Raw genomic sequence first — 18551 nt, forward strand, 5'->3', positions numbered from 1 at the left:
CCAGTCTGGAGGGGAACCTGGCTGGGACGGTGCATCCCTCTCAGAGGAGGGCTGTCAGGTGGCATCTGAGCGCAGGGCTGGGAAGCCTGGAGCATGGCAAGTTGGCCCTGCCTGAGACTAAATGTGCCATCTCAGCGAGGCTCCAGGACCCTTTCTGTTCCTCTTCCTCTGGGTGCTGTGATTCCTATAGGCTCTGGTGTGGCTTCTGGGGAGCTAATGGGCTGTGTGATGACCTCATTGGCCTCCTGAACCCTAGAACCTGAACATGACCGTGGCTCAAGACTGGTGCCTGGCCCTGCAGAGGCTGATGCGGGTGAAGGAGGAAGAGATCCACTCGGCTAACAAGTGCCGCCTCAGGCTCCTGCTTCCTGGGAAACCCGACAAGTGAGAGGAGGGCGTCTTGGAGGGAGGGCTACTGCCTCTGCTGGGCTACCAGTGGAGCAGGGGGTCTGGAGAGGGTACCTGCAGCCCTCTTGTCCTCTGTGGTAGGAGTGGATACATAGGCGTTGTGGGCCATGTTTGGGATAGCACCTGGCACATAGTAGGTGCTCATGAAAATATTGTGGAATGAATGAATGAATGAATGAATGAACACCCTGTTCATATCCTGGATAAGCCCAGCCCACTGTTAGGATACTCAGACACTCTGCCACTGGTCAGTTCCATTTGTACTATGTCCTTTTTAGTCACATCAGTCTATTTAGGCCCCCAGGCCAGGCCCTGTGTTTCCTGTCTCTGGACCCAGCCTCCCCTCAGCACCACCTCACCCCCAAAATGCCCATCACGGGAGTGGTGCACAGTAGACCCCAGCTGAGGTTTGTGGGATTGATGATAGACATAGAGGCTTGTCCTGGCAGAGACAGGGAAATGCATCTTTCTGGTCCTCCCGAGGCTTTGTAAGGTTGGTCTTCTTATTTCCATTTTACAGATGAGGAAGGTGAGGCTCAGAGTTGCAGGAGAGGCTGAAGCCCACATCGTGAGAGGCAGAGCTGGGTCCTGATGGGGTCTGACTCTGAAGCCCAGGCCAGTGCAATGAGTGGGCTCAGTGCCCAGGTTTTGGCCTCCAGGGTGGAGTGAAGGTGGAGACAGAGTATCACAAGCACAGCGACTGTACGGAAGAGAAGGTTGCAGCACTATCGTTAGAGGCAGGACCATGGGCTCGAGGGTGAGGCTCAGCAGCTTTGAATCTGCCGCCTCCCTGCCAAGTGGTCTGCCCATCCCCCTTCTCCCGTCTCTGTTCTCTCTGCATCCCATTCTCCATGTGCACCCTAGAGGCTTGTGACACTGCCCTGCCCACCCCACAAAGGGCTGGGAAGGCCCCCACTGTTCCAAGCTGAGAGGACAGTGTGTGGTGACCACAGCAACCTCTGGCTGCTGCCCCAAGCTGGTGTCCAACCCCATTCATTCATTTCTTCATTCATTCATTCATGTGTCCACTCAGCAAACATTTAATGAGCAACTGCCCCATGTCAGGTGCTGGGAACAGACCCAAGCGAGACCCATTCCTCCCTCCAGAGGCACGTGGTCAGACACGTAAGGTGTCTAAGGCCTGTGGACAGCTGACCACTGACCAGGTGGAGTCACAGGCTGCAGAGGCTCTGCCGGGCACAAAGCCAGAGGCTCCTGGAGCCAGGCTGGGGAGCGTGGCTCGGCCACTCTGGCCAGGTACCTCCCTCAGGGGCCATTGTGGGTGGAGGGATTCCTCCCCCAGGGGACCGAGGCATTGCCAAGTCACTGGCCTCTTTGGCCACATTTTGGGGATGCTGTGACCGGACCTCCCTGATCTCCAGGGTACATGGGTTGGAGAAGTACTATATGACAGCTGGGGGAGCCTGGCCCTTGTGACGGCACTCACATGTCCACCCTCCCCTTCTCACCACAGGTCTGGCCGCCCCATCAGCTTCATGGTGGTTTTCATCACCCCCAACCCCCTGAGCAAGATTTCCTGGGTCAACAGGTTACATTTGGCCAAAATTGGACTCCGTGAGTATAGCCCCAGGCAGAGTGCCTCGGGGGGTAAGGGTGAGGAGAGGGGAGGTTTGGGGTGTGTGAGGGTACAGGGTGGGTGTTTGGGGGGAGCAGGGAGGCTCCCAAGTGAGAGGGAGGCGGTATGGTAGAGAAACAGCTGGAGCCAGAGCCCTGAGTCCTGAGGCTCTGCTTTGTGACCCTGGACAAGTCACTTCCCCTCTCCGAGCCTCAGTTTCTCCAGCTAGGAATTGATGGAACTCAACAAAAAGTAAATTAGTGGTTGCCAGGGACCTTGGAGGAGAGGGGAACGGAGAATGACTGCTAAGGGGTTCTTTGGTGGGGGTGATGAAAACATTCTAAAATTAGATGGTGGTGGTTGCTCAACTCTGTGACTACACCAAAATCAGTGACATGTGCTTTTTTTTTTTTTGAGATAGAGTCTTATTCTGCTGCCCAAGCTGGAGTGCAATGGCGTGATCTCAGCTCACTGCAACCTCTGCCTCCCGGGTTCAAGCAATTCTCCTGCCTCAGCCTCCTGAGTAGCTGGAATTACAGGCACCTGCCACAATGCTCTGCTATTTTTTTATTTTTATTTTTAGTAGAGATAGGGTTTCACCATGTTGGCCAGGATGGTCTTGATCGCCTGACCTTGTGATCCACCCTCCTTGGCCTCCCAAAGTGCTGGGATTACAGGCGTGAACCACCACGCCCAGTCTCAACGTGTGCACTTTAAAAGTGTGCATTTTACGGTAACTGAATTATATCTCAATGAAGCTGTTACCCAGAAAAATGGCGCAAGTTGGGACTATACTGATTCTCAAAGACCGAAGACCTCTTTACTATATTTTTCTTCCGTGCACCCCATGATACGAATACAGATATACATGGACATTTACATGCACTTTTCTGAGCATTTTATGAGCATCTTTTCCATTTCGCATTCCAGTAGTCCTAAGAGTCGGTCTGTTGAGAATCTCTTTTTCCTTTGAGGATTCTGAGGCCCAGAGAGTGCGGGGACTTGCCTGAGGTCACCCAGCAGGAAGAGGCAGATCTGGGCTGCCTCCAAAGCCCAGTCTCCATCCTGTTCATTCTGCTTCTTGGCTTGGCGAGAGGTTGTCTGCAGACTGCATTCGTTAAGTCATAGTTAATTTACTTGTCCATGTTTTGAGTTGACAGAGGCCCTACGTCCCCTCCAGGCCAAGGTGTTATTCTCTCTCTGCACTGCAGTTCCCATTTGCCGATGCCAGCCAATAGCAAGACATTTTTTTTTTTTTTGTTTCTGATGTGATCTTTTTATAGAGAAGCATACATTTCCAATAGGTTTTAAAACATTTCTGGAAAGAAGTCAGGACCTTTGACCCAGTGTGGTGGCTCATGCCTATAATCCCAGCACTTTGGGAGGCGGATGCGGGTGGATCACCTGAGGTCAGACGTTCAAGACCAGGAGTTCAAGACCACCTGGTTTCATGGCGAAACCCTGTCTCTACTAAAAATACAAGAATCAGCCAGGTGTGGTGGTGCATGTCTGCAGTCCTAGCTACTCGGGAGGTTGAGGCAGGAGAATTTCTTGAACCCAGGAGGCGGAGGTTGCAGTGGGCCGAGATTGCTCCAGCCTGAGTCATACAGTGAGACTCTGTCTCAAAAAAAAAAAAAAAGAGAGAAAAGAAATTAGGACCTTTGTCACTGACGGTTTTCATTAACTAAAAACACTATTTATTGAGACTACATCATTTTGGGCATGGGGGAAAGAATAATGATAAAAACAATGATGCCTGCTCTCAAGGAACTTAGATTTATGAGGGGCAGGCGGACATTAAATGGGGAGCAGATCCGCAAGGAGGAGTGTGCTGTGCCGGGTACAGAGCCAGGCTGGGGCTGCCAGCTCGGGGGCCCCTGAGGCGGGAACCTCAGGAGCTTCACAAAGATCTGGGCAGAGTGATCCAGGCATGGGGGCAGCAAGTGCAGAGGCCCCAAGGCAGGGATAAAAGGAAGCCCAGAGTGGCCAGCCCTGGAGGATGAAGGGGAGAGAGGCAGGTGGGTGGGTGCGTTGGGGGCGGGTTTTCTGGGAAGCCGGGGAGAGCCGTATGGGATTTGTTGTGGATAATGTCCCAATCCGATTCTCATTTAAGTGGGTCATTCTGGCTGCTGTGTGGAGAGGGCTTGGGAGGGGCAGGGGTGGAGGTGGAGGTGGGAATGGGGAGGGGTTGCCTGCGGAGGAGCCTGGACCAGAGGCTTTGACTCAGCCCATCTCTTCTTGGATCCAGCGCTGATATTGCTCTGGTCTCAGCTGAATGTTTCTGGGTGACTAGGAGGCCTTTAGAGGGTGTAGCCAAGGTTTTAAGCAGAAAGTGCCCTGTCCCTGGCAGAAGACTTTGCGAATTCTGGCCCTCAGAAAGGCTAATGTGGCTTCCCCGCCCCTTGGGCCCTGCGCTCCCCTCCCCACCCCGTGCACTACTTCCATCCTGGGAAGTGTCCCCCAAGCCCCACGTGTACACCGGCTTTAAAGGCAGCTGAATCTCCTGTTTGAACTGCACATGCTTTGCTGGGTGGGGCTTGGTGCTGGAGAAACAGAAGACTGCAATTCGGGCAGCCCCAGCTCTCAGCAGCCTGTGAAGACGCCAGGCTGCCTTATCTCCACACAGCTTCACTGCAGCAAAAGTTTTAATGGAAGGAGAGTCATTTGAAATCTTACTTGAATGCCCGGGTTCCCCTGGGGCTTGAATAATTTGTTTCTTTTATTTTGCCAATATATATATTTTTTAGTCTGCAGTGCCTGGTTTGGGAGGGAATGATAATATGAGCCCGTTAGAAATAGAATATGTTAAAAACATTTATTCACAAAGGATGTTATTCCTTTATTTTATTTTCTGTATCTTCCTCCTTTCCTGACTACAGTGTCAGGATCATAATCTGAAGACAGAGAAAGGAGAGAGATGCAGTGGGGGACCTGGGGCCTGGGAGAGGGGACCAGCTCTGCCCTTTGGAGGGGCAGGGAGCCCTGGGGAATCTGGGGTCCCAGTTCAAACCGCAGCATGGCCAGCACTATGCCTTGTGGTCCTGGGAAGGGCAGACTCCATCCCGAGACCTAGTTTTCCCATTTGTAACTTGGACTGGGTCTTCAAGGGCCCTGTGATATTCTTAGGCACACAGGCAGGTTTGAGAGGCAGTAAGCCATGGTCCTTGGCGCCATGGGAAATGGAGCCAGACCACGTGAGTTCCATTCCAACCTCTGCCACTGACCAGCTCTGTCATCCCAGCAAACTAACTCTTAGACGCCTTGGATTTTCCACCAGAAAATGAGGGAAATGCCAGTGCCTCCTGCATGGGGCTGTCATGAAAATGTGGGGAGATGGTGCATGGGAGATGCCTAGATAGCCAGCCCTTGGCACACAGGAGCTGTGAGAGAGGCTCCTAGGACAGGGGTGTCTGCATCTTAGATGAGGAATGGCCTTTCTGAGTTCACACATGATTCAGTACAGGGCCTCTTTCTACCAGCTAGGTTCTTGTTAGTAAAAGCTCCAGAACAGGGTTGTAGATGGAAGGTCCCAGAGAAGGAAGAGGTGAGGTAGGGGGCTCCCTGAATTCCCTTCCTGTACCCTTCCCCTCACCACCTGCTCTGCTCACAAAGCTGAATTGCTGCCCCTTACCCTCCCTGGGTGGAGCTCCCTCCACCCATGGCGCTCCTTATTCCCGCCTCTCAAGGGGACATGGGCCTGGCAGGCCATGGGCTAATGCCAGACTCACAGGGATATCTCCGGGTGGCCCAAGGCAGCAAGCCTGAATGCAGGGCTGCGCCCTCCCTTGCCGCCTCTCATTTGGTTTAGTTTTCTGGCCTGTGTTGTCACACTGACACCAGTATTCCTTGCAGTCATGACTCTAGCTGCTGGGTCCTGAGCACAGCCCTGGCAGTGTGCAAAGTGCGTTCTAGACCCCGCCACGTCCTAGGCCCTCGCCCCTTTCCCACAGGCTGGTGGTGGGATCTGCCCACGCCCTGCAGCTGGGAGGGATGGGTCTGCTGTCCAGGAGTGGGGGCGAGGCCATGACCTTGGAGCCCGATCCTGTACCCCAGCTGGGAGACTGTGCCACTTGCCTGGCCTCCCTGGACACCATGGCCCTCTCTGCAGGGAACACAGGTGGTTGGATGAGATGCCTGCTGAGGTCTGGCCCAGCCTGACATCTGGCTATGGCCAGCAGCATCTCCGTGGTGCTGGGGAGGTGTGAGCAGCATCTGGAAGGTGGCCTTAAGTTTGGGAAGCTCAAGGAGAGCAGTAAAGGCACGATGCTGGAACTAAGTCCAGTAGGAGTCTGGGAGGCAGGTCGGGCTGGAGAAGCAGGGCAGGGCCCATGGTGGGCTCAGCTGCCCTCAGTGATAGCAACGGTCAGACCATGAGCAGCAAGGACAGTGACCATCATGGCTGCTACTTCCTGAGTGCTTGGTGTCTGCTAGGCATGATGTATATTATTTCCAGTGCTCACAACTCCAGATGGATGGAGTTCTTTCCCCTATTTTCTAGTTGAGGCCACAGGCTCAGAGAGGGTAAGTACCTGGCTCAGTGTCACACAGCGAGTTGGAGGCTGAGGTGCGATCTGCCCGGGCCCATCTAGCAGACCAGAGGGGATTGTTCTGAGGGCACTGGGGGAGCTGCCACCCTGGAGCTGCTCCCTGTGTCCCACAGGGGGTCTCAGGCCCAGGGGGTGCTGACAAACAGAGCCTGTTGCTAAATAAGCCCCCACTTAGCGTCGACTGGAAATCACGGCTCTACCGTCGGCGCCAGTTCTTAATGTCACTTATCCCAAGCGGGCTTTCAATTTTCAGCGACAACAGCCTTCTAATTTGGTCTCCGCCGCTCTGGTTTTGTGACGGGAACAATGGCAGTGGCAGATGGGGAGCAGTGACTCCATTTTCTTATAACGTCCCCAGCCACAGGCAGGGAAGGCACCATCTGGAAGGAGAAGGTCAGATCATTAAAAAAATACAGACTAGTAAATTGCCAGGACTTGATGGGCTGTGGGTTTTCAGGGAAGAAAGAGAGGAGATGAGCTTGGGAGCCCTGGCGACGGGGCTGGGGCGGGGAAGTGCTGTCTGCCCAGCTCCTGCAGGCTGTGGGGTGAGGAACAGGGGATCCAGACCAGAGCTCTTGTCTGGTAGAGGTGAGGGTCTGCTTGACTGTACCTTCCTTGAGAGCAGGGACGAGCTCTCAAATCAGGCCTATCTTTATTTGCTGCCCGGGGGCTTGTCCAAGAGGCAGCGTGGTGAGCCCCTGCACACTGGGAGAGGCTAGGCGCACTGTGCTGCCCCGGGGTGAGCTGCGTCGCAAGGCGTCCCGGTGGGTTCGTTCCTTGGCGCCTGGGCACCTCCCCTGCTTTCCCCTTTCCTCCGCTGGCCAGCATGGAGCGCGGATGGAAGTACCTGCCTCCAGTGATGGCTGTGAGGTTGCAGTGAGGCAGCGTGGAAACTGTGAGGTGTGGGGCCTGTAGAGGGATCTGTTACGGCCATGCATGCCCCGTGCAGTCGTGCCCTTTCCCTGAGGGTCTCTCATGTCGGCCTCTCCTCCCTGCTGGCAGGGATCAGGCCTTCATGACTCTGTTCCCAGGGCCCAGGAGGGTAGAGGGCCCGACATGGAGGATGCCTCCGGGCCCACTTCAAGAATGAGTTCGCCGCTCAGTGACTCAGGCTGGAGGGTGTGAGCCGCGGGGTGCTGGCGCCTTCATGTTGTCGTGCCTGACATTTGCGAATGTCTTTCTCTTCTCAAATAGCATCCTCACCTGCCCCCTCGTTCTAGCTCTTCTTGCTCTGCCAGCATTCAGATGCCACCTCTTCCGGGCAGTGACGGCACGGGTGCTGCCCTCGGGCAGCCCTTCCTCACCCGTGTCCAGCCCGTCTCTCTGACCCAGCAGGATCTCTTTGATGAAAGCGAGTCAGATGAACGTTCATGTCATGGGTACGTCTGACAAACCTGGAAAATGACACTCTGAGAAGAGACTTTTTGTTCCCGCTCCCAGATGTATCGATGGTCTATGGTGGGTCCAGCCCTGCATGAATGGGTCGGGTGAGGTGTAGAAGGAAATAGTGTGGAAGGTTTTGGCCTTCGCAGAATACCAGCAGAGTGGGGGAGCCCCTACTTCCACGTGCACACACATGCACATGTGCACACACACGAACAAAGAAGAGCCACACGGGTGGAGGAGCAGGGAGTAGCTGTGAGAGGCGTGATGCCCTCTGACGGGCTGAAACGGCAGGTGGTGGAGGCCAGGGCAGGGGACATGGGCAGTGCAGGCCTCTGAGAAGGAGAGGAGTCACAGAGCCAGCCCTAGGGAGCTGAAGGACAGTGTTCTGGGCAGAGGGAACCTCCGGACCCGTCCTGGTGAGGTTGCTGAGCACAGTCCAGCACAGTGGAACTGGTGGCGGAGGGAGGAGGCTGGGGAGGGAGGAGGCTGGGGAGGGAGGAGGCTGGGGAGGGAGGAGGCTGGGGAGAGAAGGGGCCTTCGCAGCTCTTCCAGAAGAGTTAGGATCTTACTCTGAGTAGACTGGGACTCCATTGATGTTTCCGAGCAGGGAAACGGTGAGGTCACACGTAAGTTTTAGCAGGATGTGCCTGACTGCTGAGCGAGGATGCTGTAGTGTCAGGGGGCCCCAGTGTGGCCGACGGGCACTCTCAGGTTGAGCTGGTCCCTCTGAAGGCAGGGGCAGGCTGGCTGTAGGTCCCGGGTTCCTCACTGTCATGGAGGAGTGCGTGGGGTGGGGAGACTGCATCACAGTGTTTCCGTCTGTGACCTGCCCTTGTGGCTTCGGCGTTCTGGGTGCTCTTCAGCTTGGGGTCACTGCATTAAGAGGCCTCTTCCTTGGGCTGCCTGCGGCGGAGCTACTCCAGCATCTGTGCCCACAGGCTGTTGCGACGGAGCATAGGTGGGCGGGGTTGCTGAAGGCTGCCTAGGTTAGTGCAGAGAACTCACACTTGGGTGTTAGACCCAGGCCGGGATCTGGGTGCTGCCCTCAGCTGTGGCTGTGGCCTGGCTGTGTCACTTAATCCCTGAGTGCCAGTGTCATCCTTTGTAGAGTGAAAATAATGATTCTGACTGTGCTCAGCGATTGTGAAGACTGAGCCAGGGAAGAGGCAGTCAGTGTGGTGCCTGATGTGTGGGCGCATAGTAGGTGGTGTCTTCATCATGCCTGCCCCTGCTGTGGCTTCCTGGAAGGGAGTCCTCTTAGGGAGTGGAAGGAAGGAGGGGCTCCCTCACAGGGAGAATTCTTCAGGGCAGACGGTGGTTTATTCCTCCCTCCCTCCCTCCTTTTCTCCCTCCTTTCATTCATTCTTTCCAGCGATGTTTTCCCAGCACTCGTTATGTACCTTGCAGTGTGCTGGGTGTCAGGGGACAGTGGTGGCTGAGACAGTGCAGACCCCCGCTGACTACAGCTTTGAGATTAGAGACTTACGGGAATGGACAACAGACAAGTCGGTAGGCAAGATCATCTTAGATCATCGTGCAGACTGTGAGGAAAGTAAGATGGGGTCTTTAGAGTGATTCCTGAGAGAAGGGGGCCACTGTAGTCAGGGTGGTCAGGGAGGACGTCTCGGAGGAGGGGGCACGTGAGCAGAGCCCTGAGCCGTGGAAAGGAGCCTCCACAGAGAATGAGGTTTAGCAGATGCTCTTTAGCATGGCGGTCTGGTCTCCCATGGTGAGTCCCGGGTCTGGGATCGGGGTGGGCATCTGTGCTTGTAACAGGTCACTGGGAGCTTTGCGGCACAGCTGGGCTGAGTACACTGGAGGCAGGTGGCTCCCTAATTTCAGGGCAGTCTTGAAGGAAGCAGGAATGCGATCCTCCGGCATTCCCATCACCACCGCAGGCAAGTGTGAGGGCCTCTTGTCCTTTGCTCGTTCATGGTCCGCCTCCTCATCTGTAACAGAAATTCAAGGTGACAGGGGCCTGGACCCTGTTCAGCATCTTTATATATTTTTTAAAAAACCCTTTCGCACCTATTTTTTCATTTGCTCCTCACAGCAAGCACAGGACGGAGGCACTTCTAGCATTCCTATTTTCTAGGCAAAGAAATTGAGGCTCAAAGAGTTGGGGTGACTTGCACAGGGAGTCACCCAGTTCCTGCAGGCTGTGGGGTGTTCAGCAGTAGGGAGGTCAAGCTGGGACCTTCAGGTTCTCAACTCCCTGACTGAGACCCTGGCCACGGCATCTCTCCCGAGGCTGGATTTCATCTCAGTCCTGCAGGCGTCGGGTGGGGAGTGACTGGGTGGGGCCAGGCTTCTGGGGCCGGCAGTGGCTGCCTTGGGCTTGGAGGGCTCCTCATGGCCCGGTTGGTCCTTGGATTCTGACCAGCTCTACCCACCTCCTTCCTCTTGCTGTAGGGGAGGAGAACCAGCCAGGCTGGCTATGCCCAGATGAGGACAAGAAGAGCAAAGCCCCGTTCTGGTGCCCGATCCTGGCCTGCTGCACCCCTGCCTTCTCCTCCCGGGCGCTCAGCCTGCAGGTGAGTGGAGCAGATCTTGCTGAGCCGACCTTGAAGGTCGCTGTGGCTCCCCCTCACCTGGGAGAACCAGAGTTTCCGGGGAGCACCCACAGCAGGGAAGGCTCAGGTTCCAGTTGCGGCTTCTAAATTCTTACTGACAGGGTTGGTCAAACCTTTTTGTTGCTTTCGGAATCAGCTTTCCCACCAAAAAAAAAAAAAAAAAAAAAAAAAAAAAAAAAAAAAAACCAGGGGTGAGTGACCACTGTGGGTCAAGTGCATGGAAAATTCCCTTATTTTGGGATAATAAACAGCAATGATCTCATCTACTGATGGCATGGCTCCAGCTCATGCCGAAGTGGCTGTGCCAGACACTGTGGGTTTGTGCTTTGCGGTCCGCCAGGCGGGAGCCAGCTTTGGGGCAGGGATTGTCCTCATCATGGGACACTCCAGCACCATCAGGCCTCGTGCATGTTGGGCACCGGCTGTGTCTCCCCATTGCTTTCCTGCCATTCTCTTACTTTAACATCTGTAAGAACCTCATGAGTAGATGTTCCCCTATTTGTTTCACAGATAAGGAAACTACGGCTTAGACAGGTGCCATGATTTTCCTAAAAGGACACAGCTAGTAGGAATTTGGACCTTGGCCTCCCTGATCACAACCCCCAGGGTCTTAACCACGGGGCCATTCGGCCCCCACGGGTTACCGGCCCTCACGCCCTGTCCTAGCTCGCCCTCCGTCTGGAGCAACTCCTGCCTCCCCTTTCCCAGGGAGATGAGGTCATCTCAGCTTCAGGGATGGGAGCACCAGCTGGGGACCCAGGCCCAGACTGGTGAGCCACAAGAGAGGTGCCAATTGGGCTGTAGATTGGGGATCTAAACAGCTGAAAGAACAAACCCTTGAGATGTGAGTTCGTTTGTTCACTTGTCCATTCTGCATGTAATTTGTTGAGCACCTATTGTGTGCTAGATCCTGGGAATACAGTGGTGACTAAGACGTACAAGATTTGAACCCTTATGTAGCTTTGAATCCTAGGAGAGAGAGAGAGAGAGAGAGAGAGAGAGAGAGAGAGAGAGAGAGAGAGAGAGGCAAAACCCCAGCAAACTAAAGGACATAGAAGAGAGTGAGGTGAGTAATAAAGACATCAGGGCCTGCTGTGAGATGCTTTAAAACTTGAACACCTTGGGGGCCTAAGGGGTTTGCCCAGAGCCACAGGGGGTCTGTGGCCAGGGTTGTCTTGACCTACAGTAGATACATGCGTGGGGCTAGAGTTGGGGTTCAGAGATGGCCTCTTGGAGGAGATAACATTTAAACTGAGACCGAACAGCAAGAAGGATTCAGCCCAGGGATGGGAACAATATTCCCAGTAGACAAACTCACACAGAGGGTGCAGCAGGAGCAGTGGGGGAAGCCAGGAGAGGCAGGAGGAGAGAGGGCAGGCCCTGAGGTCAGTTGGTGGGTGAGCTGGACCACGCCAGCCTCGCAGGCTGGGTCAGGTGTGGATTTTGTTCTCAGAGCAGTGAAAAGCCTTGGAAACAGATGCTTCCCAAGCTGGAGAGCGGCGTGATCTGATTTATAGTTTGGAGTTTTTGGATCCTTCTGGCTGGTGTGTGAGAGTGAATTGCAGATAAGAATGGATACTGGGCCCTGGTGCGGTGGCTCATGCTTGAAATTCCAGCCCTTTGGGAGGCTGAGGTGGAAGGTCACTTGAATCCAGGAGTTCGAGATCAGCTTGGACAACATAGTGAGGTCCATATCTCTCCAAAAAAATACAAAAATTAGCTGAGTGTGGTGGTGTGAGCCTGTAGTCCCAGCTACTTGGGAGGTTGAGGTGAGATAATTGCTTAAGCCCAGTAGGTTGAGGCTGCAGTGAGCTGTGACTGCACCACTGCACTCCAGCCTAGGCAACAGAGTGAGATCCTGTAAATAAATAAATAAATAAATAAATAAACAAACAAACAAATAAATAAATAAATAAGAAAGGATATCAGCTGGGTGGGGTGGCTCACGCCTATAATCCCAGCATTTTGGGAGGCCAAGGCAGGTGGATCACTTGAGGTCAGGAGTTTGAGACCAGCCTGGCCAACATGGTGAAACCCCATCTCTACCAAAAATACAAAAATTAGCTGGGCGTGGTGGTGGAAACTTGCAGGCCCAGCTACCGGAGAGGCTGAGGTGGAAAAATCACTTGAACCCAGGAGGCGGAGGTTGCAGTGAGCCGAAATGGTACCACTGCACCCCAGCCTACCCTGTCTCGGGAAAAAAAAGAGAAAAAAGTGGCTCTCAAGGGAGCAGTCCAGAGCTTAGCTCAGGGTCCTGCTGAGATGTGGCAGGACTTGCTGTGGGCAAAGGCCAGGGCTGTGACTGGAGTAAGACACCCTCGCCTCGGGCACAAAATTTCAGCGGATGTCAAAAATCTCAGTAATCAAGATAAATACTATTTTAATGCAGTGCTTACAAATGATCACACCAGCAAGTATCTGCCCGTGGTCCGGCCGCTCTTTCTGTTTCTTGGGACGTAAAGGGCCAGGATTAGGGTGAAATGAGTGACCAAGGTCGTGCAAGTGCAGGGTGAGGTTTGGTCTGTATTTAAAGTCTTAAATACTTACTCGTTGTGGATTTTTTGGCATTAATATTGATTTTTTTTATAGTTGCCTGACTGTATTTTGTGTGTGTGTGACTGAGTTTTTGATGTCCTTTTAAATTTTGCACCCAAGCTGGGTGCCCTGGTCCATCACCCTAGTCCCAGCCCTGGTAGAGGCAGTGGGCAAGGGAGATGGGGACACACTGGGGATGTGTTGGGGTAGCGCCTGGCTGAAGTGGTGACAGATGGAGTATGCCAGATGGGGGCTTACCTGTGGGCCTCGGGGCCTTGGGCTGGAGGCAGGGAGTGTCAGGACCCACTGTGCCTGCAGCCAGCTTGGCCTTAGCGCATCCCTGCAAAAGGCTGGCCCTGGCTGGCTTATGCGTTGGGCATTGGATTTTTGTCTCCCTGAGGACCTTGGGTCTCTTGAGAACACAGGAGGCAGGCCAAGCCCTGACAGATCAGACCCCCATGGTGAAGTCGCAGACTGGCCAGTGCCACCAAGGCCTCCCCAAAAGAAACCCCCATCTAGGTGGGGAGCCTCTGCCACCTCGAGCCTGGGGAACCAGCATTCACGAACCTCCTCAGTGGGAGCTCTCGGGGCCCAGGAACGTGTCGCCAGAAGCACCCTCAGTCCCGTTGGCCCTGGCTCAGTGTCTCCTGAGGAGCACCAGGGCTAGTGGAGGGGGGCGAGTGGATCTCTGTGGGTCAGGGGCCTGTGGAGCCCCCAGAAGCCCGAGCTGAGCCTGTACGGCCCCACTTGCTAGGCCTCAAATCACCGTCCCAGTCTGCCCGCACCACACTCCACCACTGGTTCCGACAAACGCGCCCCATCAGCTCTGTGCTGGCAGCCTGATGAATCAGGGCCTCGGAGTACCAGGGCCCTGTCCAATTACTGCAGAAACCGATGTGAGTGTGTGGACCACTGCCCAGGCCCCCGGCCAGCCTGCCACGTTTCCAGGTGGTCTTGGGGCCGGGGGGCCTCCAGCTCTGGCCTGGCCTCATGACAACCGCTGGCCCATACTCTTTGTCTAGGAAGGGCTTGGGCTGGGCTGAGGAAGTTGCTGGCCACTGTGTGGACAGGGTTTAGTGCTCTTGTACCAGCGGCTGAGGGTGTATTGGGTTCTTTCCTTCAAGGGATGAGAAGAGTCGGGGCAGGAGGCGGGAATAGGTCTCATCTGTGCTAGCAGTGGCTCCTGCCCATGCTGGGCCACACCAAGACCTTCTGACTCTAGGGAGTTGGCTGGGAGGGTGAAGGAGCATCAGCAGGGGCCACCTGCCTTGGATTTGATCGCGGCAGTGTGACATCAGGAATCCTGCCTCAGCTCATGCTATCTTAAACTGGGGTGGTCACAGCATCTCGCTACGATTCTGGTCAGATGTTTAGCCAGTTGCATGGGGTGTGCTCAGGGCTCAAGAAATGGAAACAAACACCTGAGGACATCTTGGTCCCCAGGAAGGAGAGGACACCGGAATCTATTCTGTGGCCTTTCTGAAGGCCTGACTACTGGGCTGCCGAAGGTTCTCCTTGGGCCCCTGGCTCCATCCGGGGTGGCAGGAGGACAGGGAGGGCTCAGTGCAAACCCATTCCCCTGAGGGTCAGTCTCAGAGCCTGCCCGGGGACAGGGCCTTGGGCATGGGGATGAGAGTGCTGCCTGCTCTGAGATGCTTTAAAACTCGAGCACCTTGGGGGCCTAAAGGGTATAGCCCAGACCCAGAGGAGATCTGTGGCCATAGGTCAAAGCTCACCAGCCCATTGGCTCTGTGTTGACCTTCGCTGACCTCAGCCAGAACTGCTGTTGGCTGTGTACCCTGTCTCCTGCTCATCCGTGATTTCTCTCCCCTCATCACATTGCTCTGACGAAATGAGCTAATGTGTGTGAAGTGCTAGAATATCCCATGGGAGGCCCTTGGTAAGCCTTAGCAGCTGCAGGGTGCTGGGTACCTGGGGCTTTACATCTTCCCTCTCCAGTTGCCATGGCCATCCTGAGAGATTTCAGGGTCTCTGCTCTGTGGGTGAGGACCTGATTTGTTCAGTACCATCCAGATAATAACTGCTGAGCCGGGGCTGAAGCTGGGTTGGCTATACCCAAACTGCTCCCCTTCACAGCCTCCCCTCCTCTCCTCTGCATAGGGTGCCTTGACTTCTCAGCTTCCTGGCACCGGCAAGACTTTTAGAGCCAGGGCGTTGCCTGTGAAGGAGCCATTTGAGTTTTTTCTGTCATTTTTGACCTAGCTCTGTTGACTTACCTGACATCAGGGCCTGCTGGAGTTGCCATGGAAATGGCTGAGCCAGGGCTGCCATGGTCCCCTTTCTACCAAGGGAGCGGAGAGAGCGTCAGCCCAGCAGAGTGTGCACCTTCAGCTAGATGCAGCCACCAGGAAGCAGAGAAGACAGGGAGCCCGGAGGCCAGACTTAGTGAAGACCCTGCTCTGAATGTGAGGACCCACTTTTTCAGTAGGCAGAGCTGGGGCCCTCGAGTGCTGAGGCCTCTAGTGTGCAGCCGGGCTTCTGGGGTAGAATTCAACCAGAATAGAAAGAGCCCTGAACCAGGCATTGAAGGTTTGAATTCTAACCCCGACTCTGCCACTAACATGTTGTGTGACCTTGAGCCAGGCACGGCCCCCTCTGACCTTCAAGTTGGCATCTGCTCAATGAGGAGGCTGGAGGAGGTGACCTCTTAGGGCCCTGGCCCGTGGCTGTTACAAATTTTGTGTGAATATTTTAACAATGGGGCTGGGGCTGGGGCTGGGGCTGGCTGCGGCCTTCAGCACCAGCAGAGGGCAGCAGCTGCCTGGAAAAGGGCCCAGTGGCTGGCTGCATCCTCCCTCTGGCAAGAGCTGTCTCTACTCTGTCTCCTCCTCCTGCAATGTGGCTCATGAGAGGGCCAGGCCATTTCCTAGAATTGCTGTCCTGGCCAGAGAGAGGGAATGGCCAGGCTAGGTCTAGCTCAGGAGACAGGCCTCAGAGAGAGGCCACCCAACACGGGATCTGGGGCAGCTGATTCAGTGGTGCGGGGGGCGGGCAAGTGGAATGGTTACTGGGGATAGCGGTGACAGGCTGAACCCTGGTTTCTGTGTGTGGCCCTCACAAGATGCCCAGCCCTGCCACTCACCTCCCTTGTGGTCTAGTTTAGTCACTGGCCTTCTGTGACCCTCATTTCCCTGTCTGTAAAATGAGGAGGGGTAGGTGTTAGTGGCTTTCAGGAAACCCTACCTGGAAGCTGCTCAGTTCAGAGGTTCTGGGCTGATGGAGCCTCGTGCAGGCCTCTTCTAGCCAGGAGGCTCTAGGAGAGGAAGAATAAATGTGAGCGGGTAGGAACTTCCTGGAGAAGCAGGCACTTGGGAAGCATGTTGCTTTCCTGGCCTCCACCCACAGGGATTCTAATCCAGGGAGAGTCGGATGGGGCCCAGGAATCTGCCAAATATTGGCATCTGGGCACCTCAAGGATTAACCCCACATGCACCATCTCTGTCTCTGCAGCTTGGAGGCCTGGTCCACAGTCCTGTCAACTGTCCCCTGCTGGGCTTCTCGGCGGTCAGCACCTCCCTTCCACAGGGCTACCTCTGGGTGAGTCATCCCCCTGCCCAGCTGGGCATTGTGGCCTCAGGACAGGAGTGGGGAGAGCGGCAACTGAGAGGGGTGCTGGGGACAGCAGCTGCCTGCCTCATCTCATGCAGCTTCATCCAGCAAGGTCTTCCTGGGAATCTCTGGGGCCAGGCACTGTATTTGGAGTTGGGAGGTGCAACCTCATTTGCAGCAACAGAAAACCAGGGAGCAAATAAGAGAGGATGCCTTTTGCAAATGGTGACAGGGCTGAGAAGGAAGTGAAAGGGGAGCTGTGCAAAGGGCCTGGGTCTCAAAGGAGGCAGGGCTGGCTAGGAGAGCTGTGCAGAGGGCCTGGGTCTCAGGGTCTTCACTCCTGGAGTCAGGAGGGAGGGCTGGCGAGTGCCCTACTCATGCAGAGATTCCAGCCCACCTTTCTATCCTTGGGCTTCCTGGCAAAGCCTCCCTTGATTCAAATGAGGTACCCTCCACCATGTTCCTTGTGCTGCAAATTGTGCCCTCTCACTGCTGCTCCCCTTCTGAGAGTGATTTGTTTCTCACCATTTCCCCATGCTCTAGCCCGTGGTATATCCATCCGTCCATCATCCGTCCATCTATCCACCCATCTATCTATGCATCCACCCACCTATCCGTTTATCCAACCAACAAGAATATATATTTAATGCATCCATCCCTCCACCCACCCATCCATTCACCTATGCATCTTTCCATCCATCTGTCCATCATCTGTCCACCCATCCATTCATCTATCCATCCATCCAACAAGAATATATTGAGTATGTATCATATGCTGGATACAGAGCTATAACAATGATCAACACAGAGAAGCGCATCTTAAAGGGATGGAGTAGATGTTTACTTTATATTAGTTGAAAGGTACCCTGCAGAGGAGGAAATAGAAAGCCGACTGAGTATTTAGTCCACCTTAGCTCCTTACCTTATTTCCTGTGGGCCCTGAAACTAATTTGTTGCCATGGCAGCTGGGGCTAAATGACCTTTGTGACTGCAGGATGTGTGTGGGCAGGTGAAGGGATGCTTCTCTCAAGGGATGGGGTTCTTGGGAAGGCAGGGCTGAGGTTCCTCCTCTGCTCCTTCCTGTGGCTCTCACCTGATGGCCTCTCTGGGTCTCTGCTCCCAGGTTGGGGGCAGACAGGAAGGCGCAGGGGGCCAGGTGGAAATCTTCTCCTTGAACCGGCCCTCACCCCGCACCGTCAAGTCCTTCCCACTGGCATCCCCTGTGCTCTGCATGGAGTACATCCCAGAGCCGGAGGAGGAGGAGGCAGAGAGCAGAGACGAGAGCCAGACAGCTGCTGACCCCTCGGCCACAGTGCACCCAACCATCTGCCTTGGGCTCCAGGATGGCAGGTGAGGGGCCTGGGAGGAAGGGTGAAGGCAGCCTGTGCAGGGCTGGGCAGTGGCTGGGGGCTGTCCCTGTAGCTTTCTGGATCTGCCTGTTGCCCACCAACATTTTTTGCCCCTGGTTTCTGGGAAGGTGGGCACCAGAGCTGCCCATGTGGGAGCCAAAGAGTCGGGAGCTGCCTGCAGTTCAGTTGACTGGCTCCTCCCAGGCAGCATGGCTGGTGGAGGGGGATGCTGGCTCTGCTGTCAGCCAGAACTGGGTTTGAAATTTGGCTTCCCCACTTCCTTATTCTGGGTCCTTGGCATTCATTTAACCTCTCTGAACCTCAGTTTCTCATCTATAAAGTAGGGACTAGAATCCCCTGACACAGGGCTGCTGTGAGAGCCCACTGAGACACAGCCGCATGAGGACTTCAGTTCACTTAGCTGTCACTGAATGTTCACTATCTGTGGCCCTCATTCCCCTTGCTAGGCAGGGTGAGGGTTCCAGGGTGTTTCTAGATCAAGAGGTCACTACTGGCAGAGGGGGCTGCCCTCTGTAAGACGTCTGGGGCTTTGTGAGTCAGCAAAACCAACTCGCAGTCAGAAGGCCCAGGGCCAGCTGTGACCTGT

The 18551-nt window shown here is 54.9% G+C and overlaps 1 protein-coding gene across 13 annotated transcripts in view; it reads left to right on the top strand.

The window, feature by feature from the left end:
• The window catches only part of ARHGEF10L (Rho guanine nucleotide exchange factor 10 like), a 180720-nt gene that overhangs the window by 120278 nt on the left and 41891 nt on the right, over window positions 1-18551 (top strand). For all 13 annotated transcript variants that reach the window (XM_074380158.1, XM_074380161.1, XM_039473886.2 and 10 more), the window contains 5 exons: window positions 257-384; window positions 1883-1983; window positions 10330-10451; window positions 16497-16583; window positions 17719-17945. In XM_074380158.1, coding sequence (XP_074236259.1) covers window positions 257-384; window positions 1883-1983; window positions 10330-10451; window positions 16497-16583; window positions 17719-17945 — 665 coding nt within the window. The remainder of the gene's footprint in view (window positions 1-256; window positions 385-1882; window positions 1984-10329; window positions 10452-16496; window positions 16584-17718; window positions 17946-18551) is intronic.

The sequence above is a fragment of the Saimiri boliviensis genome, chromosome 11, assembly GCF_048565385.1.
Source record: "Saimiri boliviensis isolate mSaiBol1 chromosome 11, mSaiBol1.pri, whole genome shotgun sequence".
In the NCBI taxonomy this organism is placed as follows: domain Eukaryota; kingdom Metazoa; phylum Chordata; class Mammalia; order Primates; family Cebidae; genus Saimiri; species Saimiri boliviensis.